We start from the raw sequence: 15,948 nt of genomic DNA on the forward strand, positions 1-15,948 counted from the left end.
CGAAGATCAGTGGCACGACTTGCTTCGGAGATCAATGGCAGCTTGCTTCGGAGATCAATGGCACGACATGCTTTGGAGATCAGTGAGGTGAGAGTGAGGGACCAGAGATAAAAAGAGAGAGAGGTGAGAATGAGAAGCACCAGAGAGAAAAAAGAGAGAGTTAGGTGAAGGAAAAAGAAAAAAATAGTAAAATATTAAATGCAAGGCTACAGTAACCGTGCATATATGCACAGTTACTGTAGCATTTTTGTATACATAATTTTGCAAGCACTGATGTGAGTGTTTTTTTTTTTTTTTTTTTTTTTTTTTGGTTAAAATGTGTAACACCTTTTTGCATTTTGCAAGCATTGATGTTGTTGTTCTTATATTTTAGTGTTTAATGATTTATTTTGATAAATTTTAGTAGTGTATTTACCATAATCGGGGCTTGGTTTCACTTTACTTCGAGTTTTTTTGAAGGAACTCTCCTTAATTATCTGTGGAAAATTGTTAGTATTCCAACTTGGGCAATTTTGACTAATCTTGCACTTGTTTGTGTAAGTGATCAGGTATCTATATAAACCTAACTTCTTTCTTTAATTTTGTACTCCTAAAAGGATTGGTAATTTAGCCAATTTATTCGGTTGTGCACAATCTAAATTGCTTGAGAATTGCTAGTTACATGTTTAGCTCATTTGCTTAGTGAGTAACTATAAATTGAAATTTTTTCATGCACATGCCAAATCATACCATCAAGTACCTGCTTTAGTGTATGTCTTAAATTCAATATTAAGAAAAAAAAATTAGATAAAGAACCCTAGAAATTAGAACGATTGAAATCCATTTAACATGTAATCAAACCCTATAACCTGACAAAGGTTCAAAATACTTTCAACTTTTATTCTCACCCCAACAATTGTCACTTTAACCTTAACTTAAACAATGAGCCAACGATTGTTTTCGTATAGCAAAACCCAAAGAGGCCCATTTATATAAGGAGTGACTTAACAAAGTAGCAAATTAACCATGCAAATAATGCCAAACCAACAAGCCCATGCAAATTTACTGGCCAGCAGCAAAGGCCTCAACAGGGAAATTCTTTGTGATTCCAGCAAGACTCTTGAAGTTAATCTTCCCAGTTGGTGGATCATCAACTGTGATCTCACTCACTGGAGGCCAGAGCATGAACTCCTTAGCCTTCACTCCTTTGAGCTTCTTGATCCTCTTCTTCTCAACGTAGCCAGTGATCTTAGGGTCATAGCTCACTAGCTTGCTAATCTTCTTGAACTCATGCTCAACCTTCTTCTTTTGTACAATCCACATGTAGCCAATGTTTTCACATACCCGACTTCGATCACGTCGGCTAGAGGGAGAAGTCCCAAAGGGAGTTCAAATTCTTGGAGAAGAGAGGTTGCCAATCTCAGTCCCTCTTCGTGGCCTTTCTTGACAATGCCTCCTTCCTTTTCTGCCATTGTTGAAATCCTTGGTAACTTTTTTAGTCTTATAACTTTGCTTGAATGTTGTTGCAAGAGGAAAATGATGCGGTTGGCTTTTTATATACTTTGTAGATGAGAGGCCAAATATATGGGACAAACTTAGTGGTGGAAACCAGTGTTAATTTCATTGTTATAGTCGTCGGGCGGCTTTTTGATCCACCAATTTTGTTCTCCTTGAACAAGCTTCTATTCACATTTTTGTGCCGGTTACAAGGGCAAGTTACAAGTAAGTCACTATTTTTCCTAAGAACTGACCTTCCATCTTGTCTGATCTCCAATAAAACAAATTAAAGCTAAAAGGAACTTATTAGAAAAATACAAATAACCTGAAAATTTTCAACTTAAAATCTGCCAACAATAACTTAGTAATATGTTTGACATTTATTAAAGCCAAAGAAAAGAAGAGAAAAAGAAAATTCAGAGAACAATTTTTTTTTTCTTTTTAAAAATAATGAAGAATGAGAAATAAAAGGGGCCATTAGGCTTTTTTTAAGTGCAAGATAGAGGCCAGAGGGATTCAATCTTGTGTTGGAAGTTAATTTTGTACTAAACACCATTTTGATTTGGCCAACAAAGCTGAATTTTTATCGATTAATATCAAAGTACCATTTTGAGGTTATCGTCATTTATATACTTTAAAATACACACATATATAATTTAAAATTCACATATTTTATAAACTTTTTTTTATGAAACATATTTTATAGAAGTCCAAATTTTCTGTCCCACTTTTTCTGCTCCACTCTATACTCCACCAATATAAACTTGCTACATGTTCACCTAACTAATTAATTACTACCATTATTGACTTATTAATACTACCATTATTAATTAATGGTAATAATTAATTAATTAGGTGAACATGTGACAAGTTTATATTAGTGGAGTATAGGATGGAACAGGAAAAGTGGGACAAAAGATTTGGACTCATTTTATAAACCCAAATATTAATCTAAATATATTAATCCAATGTATTAGTTTAATGTTTTATAACATTTTTTAATAATTCTTTTATTGTATTAATCAAAACGTCAATACCAACCAACATTTGAAAAATCTCCAATACAATCACTACATACTACACTGGTATTTCATAAAGTACATTTCAAATAATTATTGGTATCAGTGTAATGAATATGTATTACAATACAACTGGTATTGGTACGATATTAACTTCTTTATTACAGAAATTTCAAAGGCTTTTCTTTAGAGGGGGGCTAGATAAATAAGAGGGAGGGTTTGAACTTTGAACACCATAGATCACAGAGATTGTCTACTAAGCTATTAGTTGAACCTTGGGAGGATGAGCATTAGACCATTATTGGTCACTACGATATAAGGTATTGTGATTTAATATAAGCTTTTAAACTTTGGTAACCAAGCTCCAAATGATCGAAAGAGTTAGGCGCCAAGTAAAGATACTGACGTGGCAGGACGAGTGGCTAAGGCTGACACGTCAGCTAACGAACTTTGCAACAAACTCACGAATCGAGTCTTTTTTTTCATTTTCAGACTCGTATATATGTAGTCATAGAGAGTCTTTCCAAAATCAAAATCCTCCAAACAGAAACAGAAACAGAAGAAATTGGCAATGGAGTTTCAGAGCGAAAAGGGGATGAGATCGAAAGTGAAAACGAGAACCGAGAAGGTGTCACTGGAGAATTACATCGATTTCGTTCTCTCTAACAAGCAAATCGATCTCACCGTCAACTTCCTCAACCAAGTCATCTCTCATTTCGCTCTCTTTTTCTTCTTCTTCTAATTTCATTTCTTGCTTCTAATTTCGTTGAATTTTGCAGATTATCAACATGCACGGGTTCAAGAAAATCCACAAGGTTCAAAAGGTGAAAATGAAATCACACTCTCTAATCTCTCTCTCTGTGAATTACTGAAACTAGCTATATATTAGTATTAGCCTCTGTTTGATTGCTGAGAAATTGGATATGAAATCAATTGTAAATCAAATGATATCAGGAAATGCCTTAATTAACACCACTGTTTGGCTGCGAGAGAACAAAGCAAAGAATAGGAGTGTTGTTTTACGTTTCTGTCTATACTGCTCTGAATCATCAATGAAGTTCTTAGCATCTGTTTGGTTGTAGAGAAAATGGAAAGAAAAAAAAAGTTGATGAATACTATGGTTTATGATATTTTCGTTTCTAGAAAAAGTTTCAGCTCAAGAAACTCGGCCAAAATCTCACATTTGAAAAGGCAAACAATAAATTGTACATAATTCTAGTTTAATGCGTTTTATTTTTTTTCTGAGCAAGAGTAACCAAACGGATCCTAATGAAGTTATCGTTACAGAAAGTGCTGACGGACGCGGTGAACACTCTGGATCTGGTGGATCCGTCGCGATCAACACTAAACGACAACGTTTCGTGCTTCGCGTTCGTGACGCTGGAGGACGTAATCTTGGACCTCTGCGACCTCAATTGGCAAGAGTGCTGCGTCACCTCCATCCAAACCCTCGACTCCTGGAAACACTGCGGCGTCGTCTCGGGTGGTGCGCCCGACCCGATTAAGCCCAAGGCTTCGGATCCCATAGGAGTCGCTGACGTGTTCGGCGGAGATGGATCCACGTCTTCGTGCGTGGTTGGGTCGGAGTACTCGGGGTTGGAGCGAAGGTCCGGGGTTGGGAAGCTGGTGCCTAAGAGGAAGAGATCGAATTCGACGAGAGGAGGAGTCGGTGGCCGCCCTTCGGGTTGCGCTTCTGTCGGATCTTTCGGGTCCTGCTGAATGGAACGAGTCGGGTTATTTCCTGCGTTTTGGCGGGAAGTATGTGGTGCGGTGCGCACTGTGTGTGTAGTGTGTAGTGGTAGATCTGTGGTTTGTTGAAGAGATAGGGGTATTTTTGTCTCTCAAGTATTCTCACCTTCGGTTAAGGACTTGCGTACTAGTTGGGAATTTGGGATTAGATCTATGATAGTATTTTGAGTCTATTTTCTGTATTTAGGAAGGGTATTTCATGCACAGTAGTGACAGCTCTTTTTGCGTGATAAAGTACGAAACAAACTTAATCGAGTTAAACAAAAAAATTTCGAAAGCCTCTGCTTTAGAAACAAAATATTTGAGAAAGGGTTATTTTTTTTGGTTCATTGTCTTTTTGTTCCATATAATTCGCATTCTATTCTTGAAACCAGTGTGCGTGTACAAACTATCTGTGATTAACTCCTAAATCCGAAGTCATGAATTACAGCAATCATTCATTGGTGGGGAGCAAAAATGTTTCAGATTTGACGTGAGGATTGAAGGATAATCCAATACATGGGATAGTATGTGTGAAGTTTATAGTGACTTTATATTTGTCTAAATACGATAATTTCATTAATTTTTTGTCATCACTAGTGGTTGTCAAGTTATATGAAATAATATTGATTTGATATATCGCTAAAACTATTATCAATATATCTTATTATATCATTCTCAGCCAAAAGTCTTGTAGCTGAATTAACACTTCTCCATGTATAAAATGCTTGAGAGTCTAAGAGAGAAATAGTTCGAACTGCAAAGTTAGCAGCATGTTAAATTTATTTCTAAAAAAAAAAAAAATTATCCTTTTCAAAAAAAAAAAAAAAAGAAGTATCCTATTTTACATGTGGTCATCACTAGTTGGGGTCCAATTATATGAAAAAGTATTGATTTGACATATCACTAAGACTGTTACTAATGTCTTATTATTCATATGAATTATTCATCAAAAAAATTATTCATATGAATTGCTTTTGAGGATATTTTGAAGATTTTGGGGTATATATATTTGGGGGGTTTTATGGGTAGTTTGATTATTTTTTTAAGGTTTTAGGTATATTTCAATTATTTTGGAGGTGTACAGTGTATATTGGTCATTTTAATAGCATTTTTTTTTTTTATCATTTTAGAGATCTCCATAGTATTTTGGTCATTTTATAGAAATATTGAGAAATGAGAGCTTTGTTCTCTTAAGGTTGAAAATGTATTACGCCCCTAAAGAATATAAAACATTTTCAACCCCTAATAAGGTGTTTTTCTTGGTAAATAAACAAAAAATGAAAGAGAGAGGCTAAGTTTTGTGTACGAATTATGGATATTAGAAGTGAGGGCAAAATGGCGAATGGACGAATTACTTTAAGATTTGCCAAGTATTTCAACAATTTTTTCTGCCTTTCACTTATTCTTTAACAGTAGATAAGCATATGCCCTGCATTATCATCAGGTAAGGGACAACGCCAACCCACAAGCCTAAAGGGGGAGAGCGAGTACATGCTGCAGAAAAATCAATGATTCATTTAACAGTTAAGATACAAGTTCAAATCAAACTCTTCTCCAAAATTGTTCAAGAGACTAAAAAAAATATAACTCACGAAATTTGCAGCAGCCATAAACGTTTTGCAACACACAAATATATTTAAAAATTACACATCTAAAATTAAAGTTAAAGTGCACAAAAAATCGATATCAAACTTCAATATAATCATGCAGATCTTAAAAGCAGGCTCTTCAAAAGATGAAAAAGCCTTTCAAGTTATTAAAGATGACTATCAAATAAATGAAGTTCTTCAGAAGAATCATCTTTCATTGATCAACTCAGAAATCATTTGTTCATTCCTGATGATGACTCTCAGTTAATTGATGTTCTCAAGAAGATTCATCTTTCATAGATCAAGTCACAGATCATTTTTCCATTCATATTTTTAATACCAAATGACAAACCAACCATCAAGTTTAACAGACATTTTAGAGATTGATATGTTGACCAACAAGCTCATCAGGCTCCACTTGCATACAGACGGGTCCATTCCTTGGCTGCAAGATTCAACGAAAGAAGGGCCAGTAATAAGTAATGATACACATGACAATAATGCCTTGTAAACTCAACTGAAATCATTTCATCACATCAGATCAATTATTTTATGGTGAAATAAAACATTTTTAATCCTTACATAAAAATAATCAATATGGGTATAAGATAAATGAAAAAGTATCAACTATGGAACTTTTCTAGGCCACATGGCTACCATCTTGGTATAAGCTAATAGAATAACTAAAATTATTATTCATATTACCTGTTTCAACAGCTTCAGCTTCATTTGTCTTCCAATGCTTTGCAATGTTCTCGGAAAGTGGATCATCAGGGTTTGGAGCACTCAAAAGAGCTTGGATGCTGACACAGTAAATAATGCAACATTGAAATAAACTCAATTAGCTTTGCTTTAAATACCATATCACGACCCAAGATCCCATCATTTAAATGATCAATTTTTTTTTTTATCTACCTTTCTTTTCCAAGTGACCAGCTTTAGATTTTTGTGAGACTTAAAGTACCATAATCCTAATATTACAGCAATCCTCTTTTTTTTTTGGGGGGCCGGGGGGGGGGGGGGTGGGGGGGAGAGGTAAGTAGACATTTTCCAAACTTTCTAATGAAGGTAAACTACTTTATGTATGCTTTTTAATTGAAGCACCAAATCACCTCAGCAATACTGTTCGGATTTGGAGGGCTGGACTCCATTTGTCTTTAAGAATATCGAGGCATATCCTTCCAAGCTGCATGAAAATACCCCTTATATTCAGCAATAATAAACAAATGATTTCTGGCCAAGGAAATGAGTGAAAGGGAGCAGGAACTACTTGCCTTATCAATATTAGGATGATATATTTTGGTCAGGAAGCGAACCTGTTACCAAAACTGAATGAATTAAAAAAAAATAAAAATAACAAAGCCCAAGGTTGGGAATCAACAACCCAACTACAGCAAAGGGACTACAGTTAAGAAGCACACAGGTAGAAGAAACTCAAACTAAGACTTTCCTCAATGAAATTAAAATTAATAAAGTAAACTTAATGGCTATGTTAAAGAAAGAACAGGCACAAATTCAGCCATTATTTGGTTTCTGTATGGGCCAGAAAAATGGATAAACAAACAGAATGGAATATTACAAGATACACTGATTTCATCCACTCTAGTAAAGAAAATATTTTGAAACACAACAGCGCAAAATCAGTTTGACTAAAACGGAAACGCTTTTACATGAGTGACAGAAAAGAACAGAAAACTAGGTGCCTAAATCAAGAATTGGGAGATCATAACTTGAATGGTTCTTATCAACATAACTTATACAAGTCACAGATCAATATTTATATTGTAACAGTAACAAATCAGCAGAATCTTTGCATGCATCTCAGATATTTTGAAGTCAAACAAGTCCAATATTAATTGGAACCCTCCTGCTTATGCTTTAGTATTTACCCTATTCAGCAAGGCATTAAATCAATTGGTCCCTCCACAGGAAAATAGGCCAGATGTACCCATTAGTTTAGTACCATGGAAAAGTTTATCACATGATATATCTACGTAACTTCCACCACTGTCATTCTACACAATGAAGCAGATTTATCTTCATAACTCTGCATGTCTTATATTGATGGACACTGGCTTCCTTTTCTATAAAGTAAATTTTATGTCATAATGCTGCTGTTCTCATACAATACATTTCCCTTTTGATAAGTAAATAAGTCATTGAAAAGTGCAAAAGGGTCAGAACCCAAGTACTCGGAAAGTGTACAGCTCATACAATACACTTTCTACAATAATCATGTTATTTGACATTGCAATTACTACAAACCAGCCTCTTTCAACACCATGATGAAAGCTCTTCAGATCTGATTCTTCAGTGGACCACTCAGCCTATATAAAACTGCAAAATACTAACAATTTTATCATACAGGCTTCAACTTACTTGTATGCATGTTAGCTTCTACTCTTCATTTGAACAATGAAAAACAAAATCTGGAGAGCTTTTCTCCATGCTGTTGAGTGTAAGCTCAAACCATCAATTGTTTCATCTATTGTGTTGAACATGGACTTTATTAGTAAAATTATTTATCTATGCTTGAAGAACCTATCCAATGCTTCAAACATATATCCTGCGCTAAGATACTAATAATAATTGCTATACAGATCTCAAATATCTGTGAATTTTACTAAAATAAACTTACAAACCTCAAAACATTTCAGTCCTGTAAATTTCTTTCTCCAGTAGATGGTGTTGATGGAAGGTAAAACCCAATTAATTTTTTTGGTTACTTAACTTCTAAGTGCTCATCACGGTTATGCAATAACCAAAAAATGCAAAAGCATAGATTTAACATGCTGGGCTGAGAGAAATCTGGTATAAGTTCAAACAGGTCCAAAATAGTCGATGCATACAAAGATGAAAAAAAAAAAGTTTATATATATAAAGATGAAAAAAAAATGCATGCAACTCAGAAATTTTAATTTACTGCAACCAGTGAGATTTTGGATTCACAATACTCTCATTTTAAATGCCAATTGATCAACATCCACAAAAGCCAAATTATCCAATAATATTGTAAAAGATATTAACTTCCCCACGGTTTATTTTTTGGAGGTCAAACATAATGTATACGCTTTCAGTAGCCAACATTCATGTGATAGCTAAACAGACGTAATCAATACAACAAAAAATGATAAAGGTTTTGGTTATAACTTCTTGGCATACCAGGTGTCACCTCTACAGAAGCATAATGCAAATAAACAAGATGTGATAAAAAACAAACATGCGACTTTGAAAGTGCAACTTGTTTGCATCTATTAGTTGCATGGAAATTACCATTAGGCTTCAAGTCCCAAAAGAATATTTACTTAAAAGTACAACAGCCAACAGATCATAGCCTAGACCTGTTTAAACATTCACAATCAGATAGACAGGAAAAGAAAATATAAGCAAAACTTAAGAGTATAAGCTACCATTACAACAATTATCGAATAACATAAGCCACACATCTCTTCAGACAAGCAACCATCTGAAACAGCAGATATAACTGTATCTGGGCTCTCAAGCAAGATAGCGGATGAATGCCTTCATAATGATCAAATGAACAACCATTGAACCTCAAAAAGATAGCATAAAATGGCATCAAAATATGCCTAAACATCATATTACCTTAGGAGCTGCCATTGGATATTCTTCAGGAAGAAACAATTCTAATTTGAACACTCCACCTATATAAAAATCAAGATATAAGAAATTAGATCATATATCAGTAGATGAAAAGGGAAGTTATCAAAGGGACAAAGTGATAACAAATGCTTTTATTAGGTTCCAAAAAATCTGCAGGATATCATCAGTTATATGGATGTCCTTTGTGTAATGATAATTCACAAAGAAAGAGGCAATAAAAAATATTATAATCCATAGGACTAATGAAGGATTCCAAATTCAAAAGTGCCAACAAAGAATATTCATAGGGGGAAAAAATCTCCTATAATGCAGTCAACAAGAGAAACATTGCTATTTTTATAACTACCTTCATAAGGAGATTGAGCTGGACCAAGAATCATAACATTGAAGTATCGCATATTGTCTTCGGAAGGAGAAGCACTTATTCCGGGAGCTGTATACAAATGTCACAAAACATGCATAATACAATTAAGCTCTTTGATTAGAACTGGCATTTTATGAGAAGAATCTACAACAATGTAGCAAAACAGGTTTAATCTTCATAATGTAACCATCCCATACATGATATGGCTAAAGAAGGCTTAAGTGGCCCATCATTTCTAGCTTCTTGACATAATATTTAGTTTTGTAAAATTTGAGCCCCTGCCTACCCCACATTGGCCAACACATGGAAATGATAACTTAGGATCATAGGACAGTGATGCAGTTACTTCAAGGTTAACAATTGCTACTAAATGTTGGGTCAGAGAGGGCAGTGTCATTCATGATTTCATATTATTATATAAATTTTTTTTTTTTTTGTGTGGATAATTTCATATTATTATATGATTTTACTTCTATTCTTTTTAAATAGCTATAGCAGCCCATGGGAACATTAAAATTCCAACAATCAATTCATACCTCTAGCTGAATTTAACTCAGTGTTATGAACTCATATTGTACTTTGGATGCCTTCCAAATTGAGTAATTGATGTTGCTATAATGCAAAGATCCTTTTAGCAAGTGAGATATTGTAGCCCGACACAAACTACAGTAAACTTGCATTTCTAGGTTACCCTACTCTGTAATTAGTTAAAAAAGCTGTTCGCTTTTTTACTTTCTTGACTAATATTATCACTAGTGTGGTTCAGTTTGGGTGCACTATGGAACAATGGAAGATACTATTAGAGAGGTAGAAAACCCAAAACAAGTTTTGTTGGAACCACAGGTCTGAGGTGGTCTGACTGAAGACCTAGTCTTACCTAGGTAATACCATGCAGACAATGACAATTCAGGTGCCTGTAATTGCCACCTTCATTCAGGGTAGCCTAACATGCAATAAAAAACAATATACCATGGAGTATAGTTCCATTTGACACTTTCCATGAGAAAAAGTGCTGCTTGTCCACAGGGGTCTACTATCCCAAACCTGGGTAGAAATATATCTGTTGAAAATATTTACCAGCAATTGTGCATAGGGTCAAATGCAGAAAAAATGCTACTCCATCCTGAACATGATTTCCCAAATCCTATCATTAACATACAACTACCGCTTTTTTACCCCTTTCACCATCATCTATCAGTATCACACTTATATTAAAAGAAAACATGAAAATCAGTGAAACATTACCATAAGACAAATATCTTCTTTTAATAGTCTCAAGGGGCAGTCGATTTGTGCAATCTTATCAAGATTCCTACTACTTTCCATGACTGTAATAAAATTTCCATATTTGGTTCATTGTTACACAACTTTTTTTCCCCTCACCTTCCTACAGATATGGCAACACAATATTTTAACTTTTAGGAATACAATTAGCGTGTGTAACGGTCGTAATCTCAGATTCAGATAATTCCACTTCTTTTATCTATGTTGTTACATGAAGATATTTATGAAATGACAAGAATAACCTTACATATATATGGAGTTTCTTTTGGAAATCCAAGATAAAAGTTGTGATTATTTCGAGATACTTTTTTGTTTATCATTATTAAGTTAATTATTTTCGAGAATTTCATATTTTAATAAGTAAAATTCATTTTTTTTAAAAGACTGCTAAAAGGCACCACTGATGTACACTGGAAGTGTACAATTGATACATTAAAATTAAAGGCTAAAAGTGCATCGATCAAACAAATCAGGCAAAGCAATGAAAGAAAACAACCCCAAAGCATTTATCCACCCCAATAAAATCTTGAGTAAAACTGTAAAAGCTTCAGATCATGAGATCCTTTCTCGCCAGAGGCCCCACCACATGAGGAAATGAGGGATCATGCTCCAAATCACATCATTACCCAACTGCCAAACTTGCTAAAAGCTCCACAAAACCTTTTGGCATAACCCAATACATTCCAAGGAATCTGATAGGAATGCATCCAAGGAACCAAACCTAGGAACTCTACATTTCCTATAATCCAAGATTCAGCAAACCAAACAACCGGTAACATTCCCGTCAAATGCATTGGAAAACTACAGTCTATAACTGAGAATCACCCCACTCACAAAACCGGCCCTAGTACAGTTTTTCTTATAAACCAAAATTTCACAAATTTAAAGGAAATATAACAAGATTTGCCAGGAACTTTAAATCCTCGTCATAAGGAGTGATATTAGGCCCTAAAACCTGGGTTTAGAAATATTCTCAAAAAGTAGCCAAACATTCAACAAAAATTCATAAATTCCATGGAATCAAAGCGTAAACCTAATTACCACCACCATCAAAGCAAAGGCCTCAGCTCAAATTAGAGAGTTTATGATTCTTAACAGCTCCAAACACATAATCTAGCATAAATTAAACCAACAAATCTAACCGCAAATAAACAAATTTACAACCAGAGAGAGAGAGAGAGAGAAAGACCTGGTTCACTGAGAAGCCGCTGGGTTTCCTGTTCAGTCAGATACAATCAAAGATCAAAACCACAACGACGATACATACATACATATAGAAAGAGGGAGAGAGAGTATAGTATAAGATCGGAAAGAGAACCTTGATAATTCTTCGAGGAAGATTACTGTTCGCCATTGATTCTTCGAAGATTTGGGGAAGAAAGAGAGAGAGATTGAAGTTTGCAGGTGAAGAAAGAGAAACGCAGAAAGAAAGAAAGAGAAAAAGAGAGAATTATATGGGGAAGGATCTAAAAGTTTTTAAAGGCAAGCTAAGCTAAGTCTTCTTATATAGTGGTTCGTATTTATTTATTTTGATTCTTCTTCTTCTTTCCTTTCTTTCTTTCTCGTGAGTCATGGCCAAACGGGCAATTATTTGTTTTTTCTTTTTTTTTTTGGGTGGGGGGGAGTGTGTGTTTTACATTGCTGGGTACCTAATGTTTCTCACTGACCAATCAGCCTACTTTACCCTATTTGCTTCTTTATGTAGAACTTTTATTTATTTATTGAAAGTTAGAATCTTTATTATAACTTTTTAATCTATATTATAGAATGTCTTTTTTAACATTTTATCCACCAAACCCTCCAGCTCCAACTACTTGACTTTTTTTTTTTAAATGTTGTAAAAAGATCAGAAAATACGTATTTGATTTTAGTAAGCTTTGAAAATTTTTAAGCTTACAAGCCCATAATTTACCATTAAAAATGTGATCAATGATTATTTTTCAATAAAAAAATTAAAAAGTTTGAATTTTCCAATTTGAATCAAGCCATAAACCTGTAGAAGATCCAAATCGAGCATTATTTTGGTTTTCAAATATATATATATATATATATATATTTATATATTTTTATATTAAGAATGTATAATATTGAAGAACATAAATATATATACAGTTGAAGTAACTTATCTTTTCATTGTTTTCAAGCTTGAGCTTGAGCTCACAATTTATGTGGTAAATCCTAGATTTAAATAATTTGACTCATTTAAGTAAATAAATTTTTTTAATTTTTCTTAGTGTGCGCTTGGATGTAGATTAAAATTATAAATTATTTCATTATTCAGTTTATTCTGTTTCTATTCATGGGTCTCATTGCACTTTTTGATACTATTCATAAGTCCTATTATATTATTTCAATTAACTTTTACTTTTATCTATAGTACTTTCAGCAATAAGTTTTTAATTTCAGCAAAATAAGCGATTTCCAAACAGATCCTTAAAAAAATTAACTAATTAAGATGGATGAGATGGTGAGCTCATTGGTCTAAAGCATGATGTACACTAGAAGAAATTAGGTTCAATCCACCGCATTATTGATAATTTTTTTTTTTTAAGTAAATTTTGTTTTTGTTGTGTGTGTTAATATTGGGCAACTCCAATGCAATAATCTTCCTTTCAAACCCTATGTCAGGAGGTCAAGAGTTGTTTTGAACTCAAAAGTCAAGAATTAACAGACTCCCCTTTATTTTTAGGAGCTTTCAAACCCCGTCTCAAAAGTCAAGACTTAAAAGACACCCCTTGGTTTTTAGGAGCAGTGCCTTCAATAAACTCTTTTTTTTTTTTTTTGGGCTTAATGCCTTAGATGAACTCAATCATTCGCATAATTTTCTTCCCAAATGCTCCAAACTTTCAATTACATAGGCACATATCTTTCCACATGGGTCGATGATAAATTTCTAAAATCATGTGATTACACCACTAAAGCTTTCAGAACTTTTTAAAAGCCCACCTAAGTTCATGTAATCTTACTTGTCCACATAATTTCTTGTGGGTTCTTTTTGTTGTCTTGTCACATGTTGAACTCTAATTGGCGAGTTTATGCCTGGGGGTTGAGTTCACAATTCACATTAGCAAGGAAAGAAATGACAATTACCTATGCATGCTCACATTAACAAGGAAAGCAACGACAATTACCTATTTTAGAGAGTGTGTGGAATCATTTCTATCGTCTTGTCACGCATTGAACTATGATTGGTGGGTTCGTGTATAGGGATGACCGGATGAGTTCACTGCTCACATCAGCAATAGAAGCAATGACGATTACTAATGCACTCATTGTTTTGCTAATTGAGTGAGAGAGAGGGAAAGGAGGGAGAGAGTTGAATATGAGTAATAATTTGCATTAATGAGAGAGGACAGACATTATATGGGGAGATGAAGAAAAATGAAATTACGTTTGTGCTACTCAAATGAGAGAGAGAGAGAGAGAGAGAGAGAGTAGGTTCCAGTTGAGTTCATTGCTTACATTAGCAAGGGAAGCAACGATGATTACTAATGCATTCTTTGTTTTGGAGAGAGAGAGAGAGAGAGAGTTGAATATGAATAATAATTCGCATTAATGAGAGAGGATAGACGTTACATAGGGAAGACGAAGAAAAGGAGAATCTCATTTTTGCTACTTAAATGAGAGAGAGAGAGAGAGAGAGAGAGAGAGAGAGAGAGAGAGATGAATATAAGTAATAATTCAAATTAATAAGAGAGGATGGACGTTACATGGGGAGACGAAGAAAAATGGAATTCCATTTTTGCTACTCAAAGGAGAGAGAGAGAGAGAGAGAGAGAGAGAGAGAGAGAGAGAGAGAGAGAGAGAGAGAGAGAGAGATGAATATGAGTAATAATTTGCATTAATAAGAGAAGATGGATGTTAAATGAAGACAAAGAAAAATAGAATTTCATTTATGCTACTCAAATGATCGTAATGCTTTTTTTTTTTTTTTTTTTTTTTTTTTTTTTTTTTTTATAATATTTATAATAGTTATAATATGTTGCTAACGTTACAGTTCGAACTCTTTTTCCTATAAACTCCCAAGCACTTTGTGTACGATGGGATGTCAATTAAGTTGCAAGACTCTTAACAATTGATCGTAATACTTAGTCACCCTTTGAAATGTAAGTAACAAGGGTTTTAATATGGAAATTAAATGAAATAGAAAGTTTGGTTGGGTAAGTTAATGTAGATGGCTTCTTAACTAGCCTTGCTTTTTGTAACAGTATTCAGGTTTTGTAAAAAAATCCTTTAGAAATCAGAAAGAGCTTGTTTGAAATAGTGGGTATTAGCAGAACTTGAACTTTGGGCAATGAAACTCATGAGAGATTGAGCTAGTTTTGCTTTATGCTAACCATGGTAGGTTGGTTGATCTAGCTTAATCTAGTTTTCTTGTTACTTGTTATAAGGGACTCTAAATTCATAACATTTCCAGTAACTATATTGAACTTAATTGGTATCAATCCACCAAGGGCCTTGTAGTTAAATTGACACCCCCTCAATATTTCTAACGAAAAAGTTCAAGGTTAAAATCCCTCTCCTCTAACTATCGAATTAACAAAAAAGAAAGAAAAAAAAAAAAGACTATTAATACAAACTTTATTAATTGTTCTAAAATCATATGAGCTATTCTCATGACATAAGGAAAGCTCTGTCCATAATTGTGTTCCATCTCAAATTATTAGTATTTTTCGTAAATCATTTATGTAGTCTAGATCGACCTAACACACATTCAATGTGGGAATATTCAACAGTGTCTATACAACATATTCACAATCGAAATCCGGCACAACTTCAGACAATTCAGGGTATTACACCCTGTAAAGCTAAGTAACAAGATATCTGTCCAAATATCAAGGTACTTACATAACATAACACA

General features: G+C 34.0%; 2 protein-coding genes across 2 annotated transcripts; one reads left to right on the top strand and one right to left on the bottom strand.

Annotated features, from left to right (window-relative positions):
• The first annotated feature begins 2,988 nt into the window (after positions 1 to 2,988).
• Positions 2,989 to 4,544, top strand: LOC126695679 (uncharacterized). Its single transcript, XM_050392507.1, has 3 exons — positions 2,989 to 3,198; positions 3,275 to 3,319; positions 3,783 to 4,544. The coding sequence occupies exons 1-3, from the start codon at positions 3,067 to 3,069 to the stop codon at positions 4,212 to 4,214; spliced, it is 609 nt and encodes a 202-aa protein (XP_050248464.1). The 5' UTR covers positions 2,989 to 3,066; the 3' UTR covers positions 4,215 to 4,544.
• A 1,351-nt stretch (positions 4,545 to 5,895) lies between these two features.
• Positions 5,896 to 12,606, bottom strand: LOC126695680 (ubiquitin-conjugating enzyme E2 35-like). Its single transcript, XM_050392508.1, has 8 exons — positions 12,406 to 12,606; positions 12,277 to 12,304; positions 9,786 to 9,872; positions 9,422 to 9,480; positions 7,090 to 7,131; positions 6,928 to 7,001; positions 6,521 to 6,618; positions 5,896 to 6,260 (listed from the first exon to the last, which is right to left on the bottom strand). Exons 1-8 carry the CDS (start codon positions 12,439 to 12,441, stop codon positions 6,223 to 6,225), a joined length of 462 nt encoding a protein of 153 aa, XP_050248465.1. The 5' UTR covers positions 12,442 to 12,606; the 3' UTR covers positions 5,896 to 6,222.
• Positions 12,607 to 15,948: the final 3,342 nt, after the last annotated feature.

The sequence above is a fragment of the Quercus robur genome, chromosome 8 (assembly GCF_932294415.1).
Source record: "Quercus robur chromosome 8, dhQueRobu3.1, whole genome shotgun sequence".
In the NCBI taxonomy this organism is placed as follows: Eukaryota; Viridiplantae; Streptophyta; class Magnoliopsida; order Fagales; family Fagaceae; genus Quercus; species Quercus robur.

Bases quoted from the DNA above. Each gene is read 5' to 3' on its own strand.
- LOC126695679 (XM_050392507.1), top strand. From the start codon at position 3,067: ATGGAGTTTCAGAGCGAAAAGGGGATGAGATCGAAAGTGAAAACGAGA. The intron at 3,199-3,274 runs GTCATCTCTCAT...TGAATTTTGCAG, and splicing joins CCGTCAACTTCCTCAACCAA to ATTATCAACATGCACGGGTT. The intron at 3,320-3,782 runs GTGAAAATGAAA...TTATCGTTACAG, and splicing joins AAATCCACAAGGTTCAAAAG to AAAGTGCTGACGGACGCGGT.
- LOC126695680 (XM_050392508.1), bottom strand. From the start codon at position 12,441: ATGGCGAACAGTAATCTTCCTCGAAGAATTATCAAG. The intron at 9,873-12,276 runs GTCTTTCTCTCT...ATTTGTATACAG, and splicing joins GCGGCTTCTCAGTGAACCAG to CTCCCGGAATAAGTGCTTCT. The intron at 7,132-9,421 runs GTAATATGATGT...TTTTGGTAACAG, and splicing joins ATCCAATGGCAGCTCCTAAG to GTTCGCTTCCTGACCAAAAT.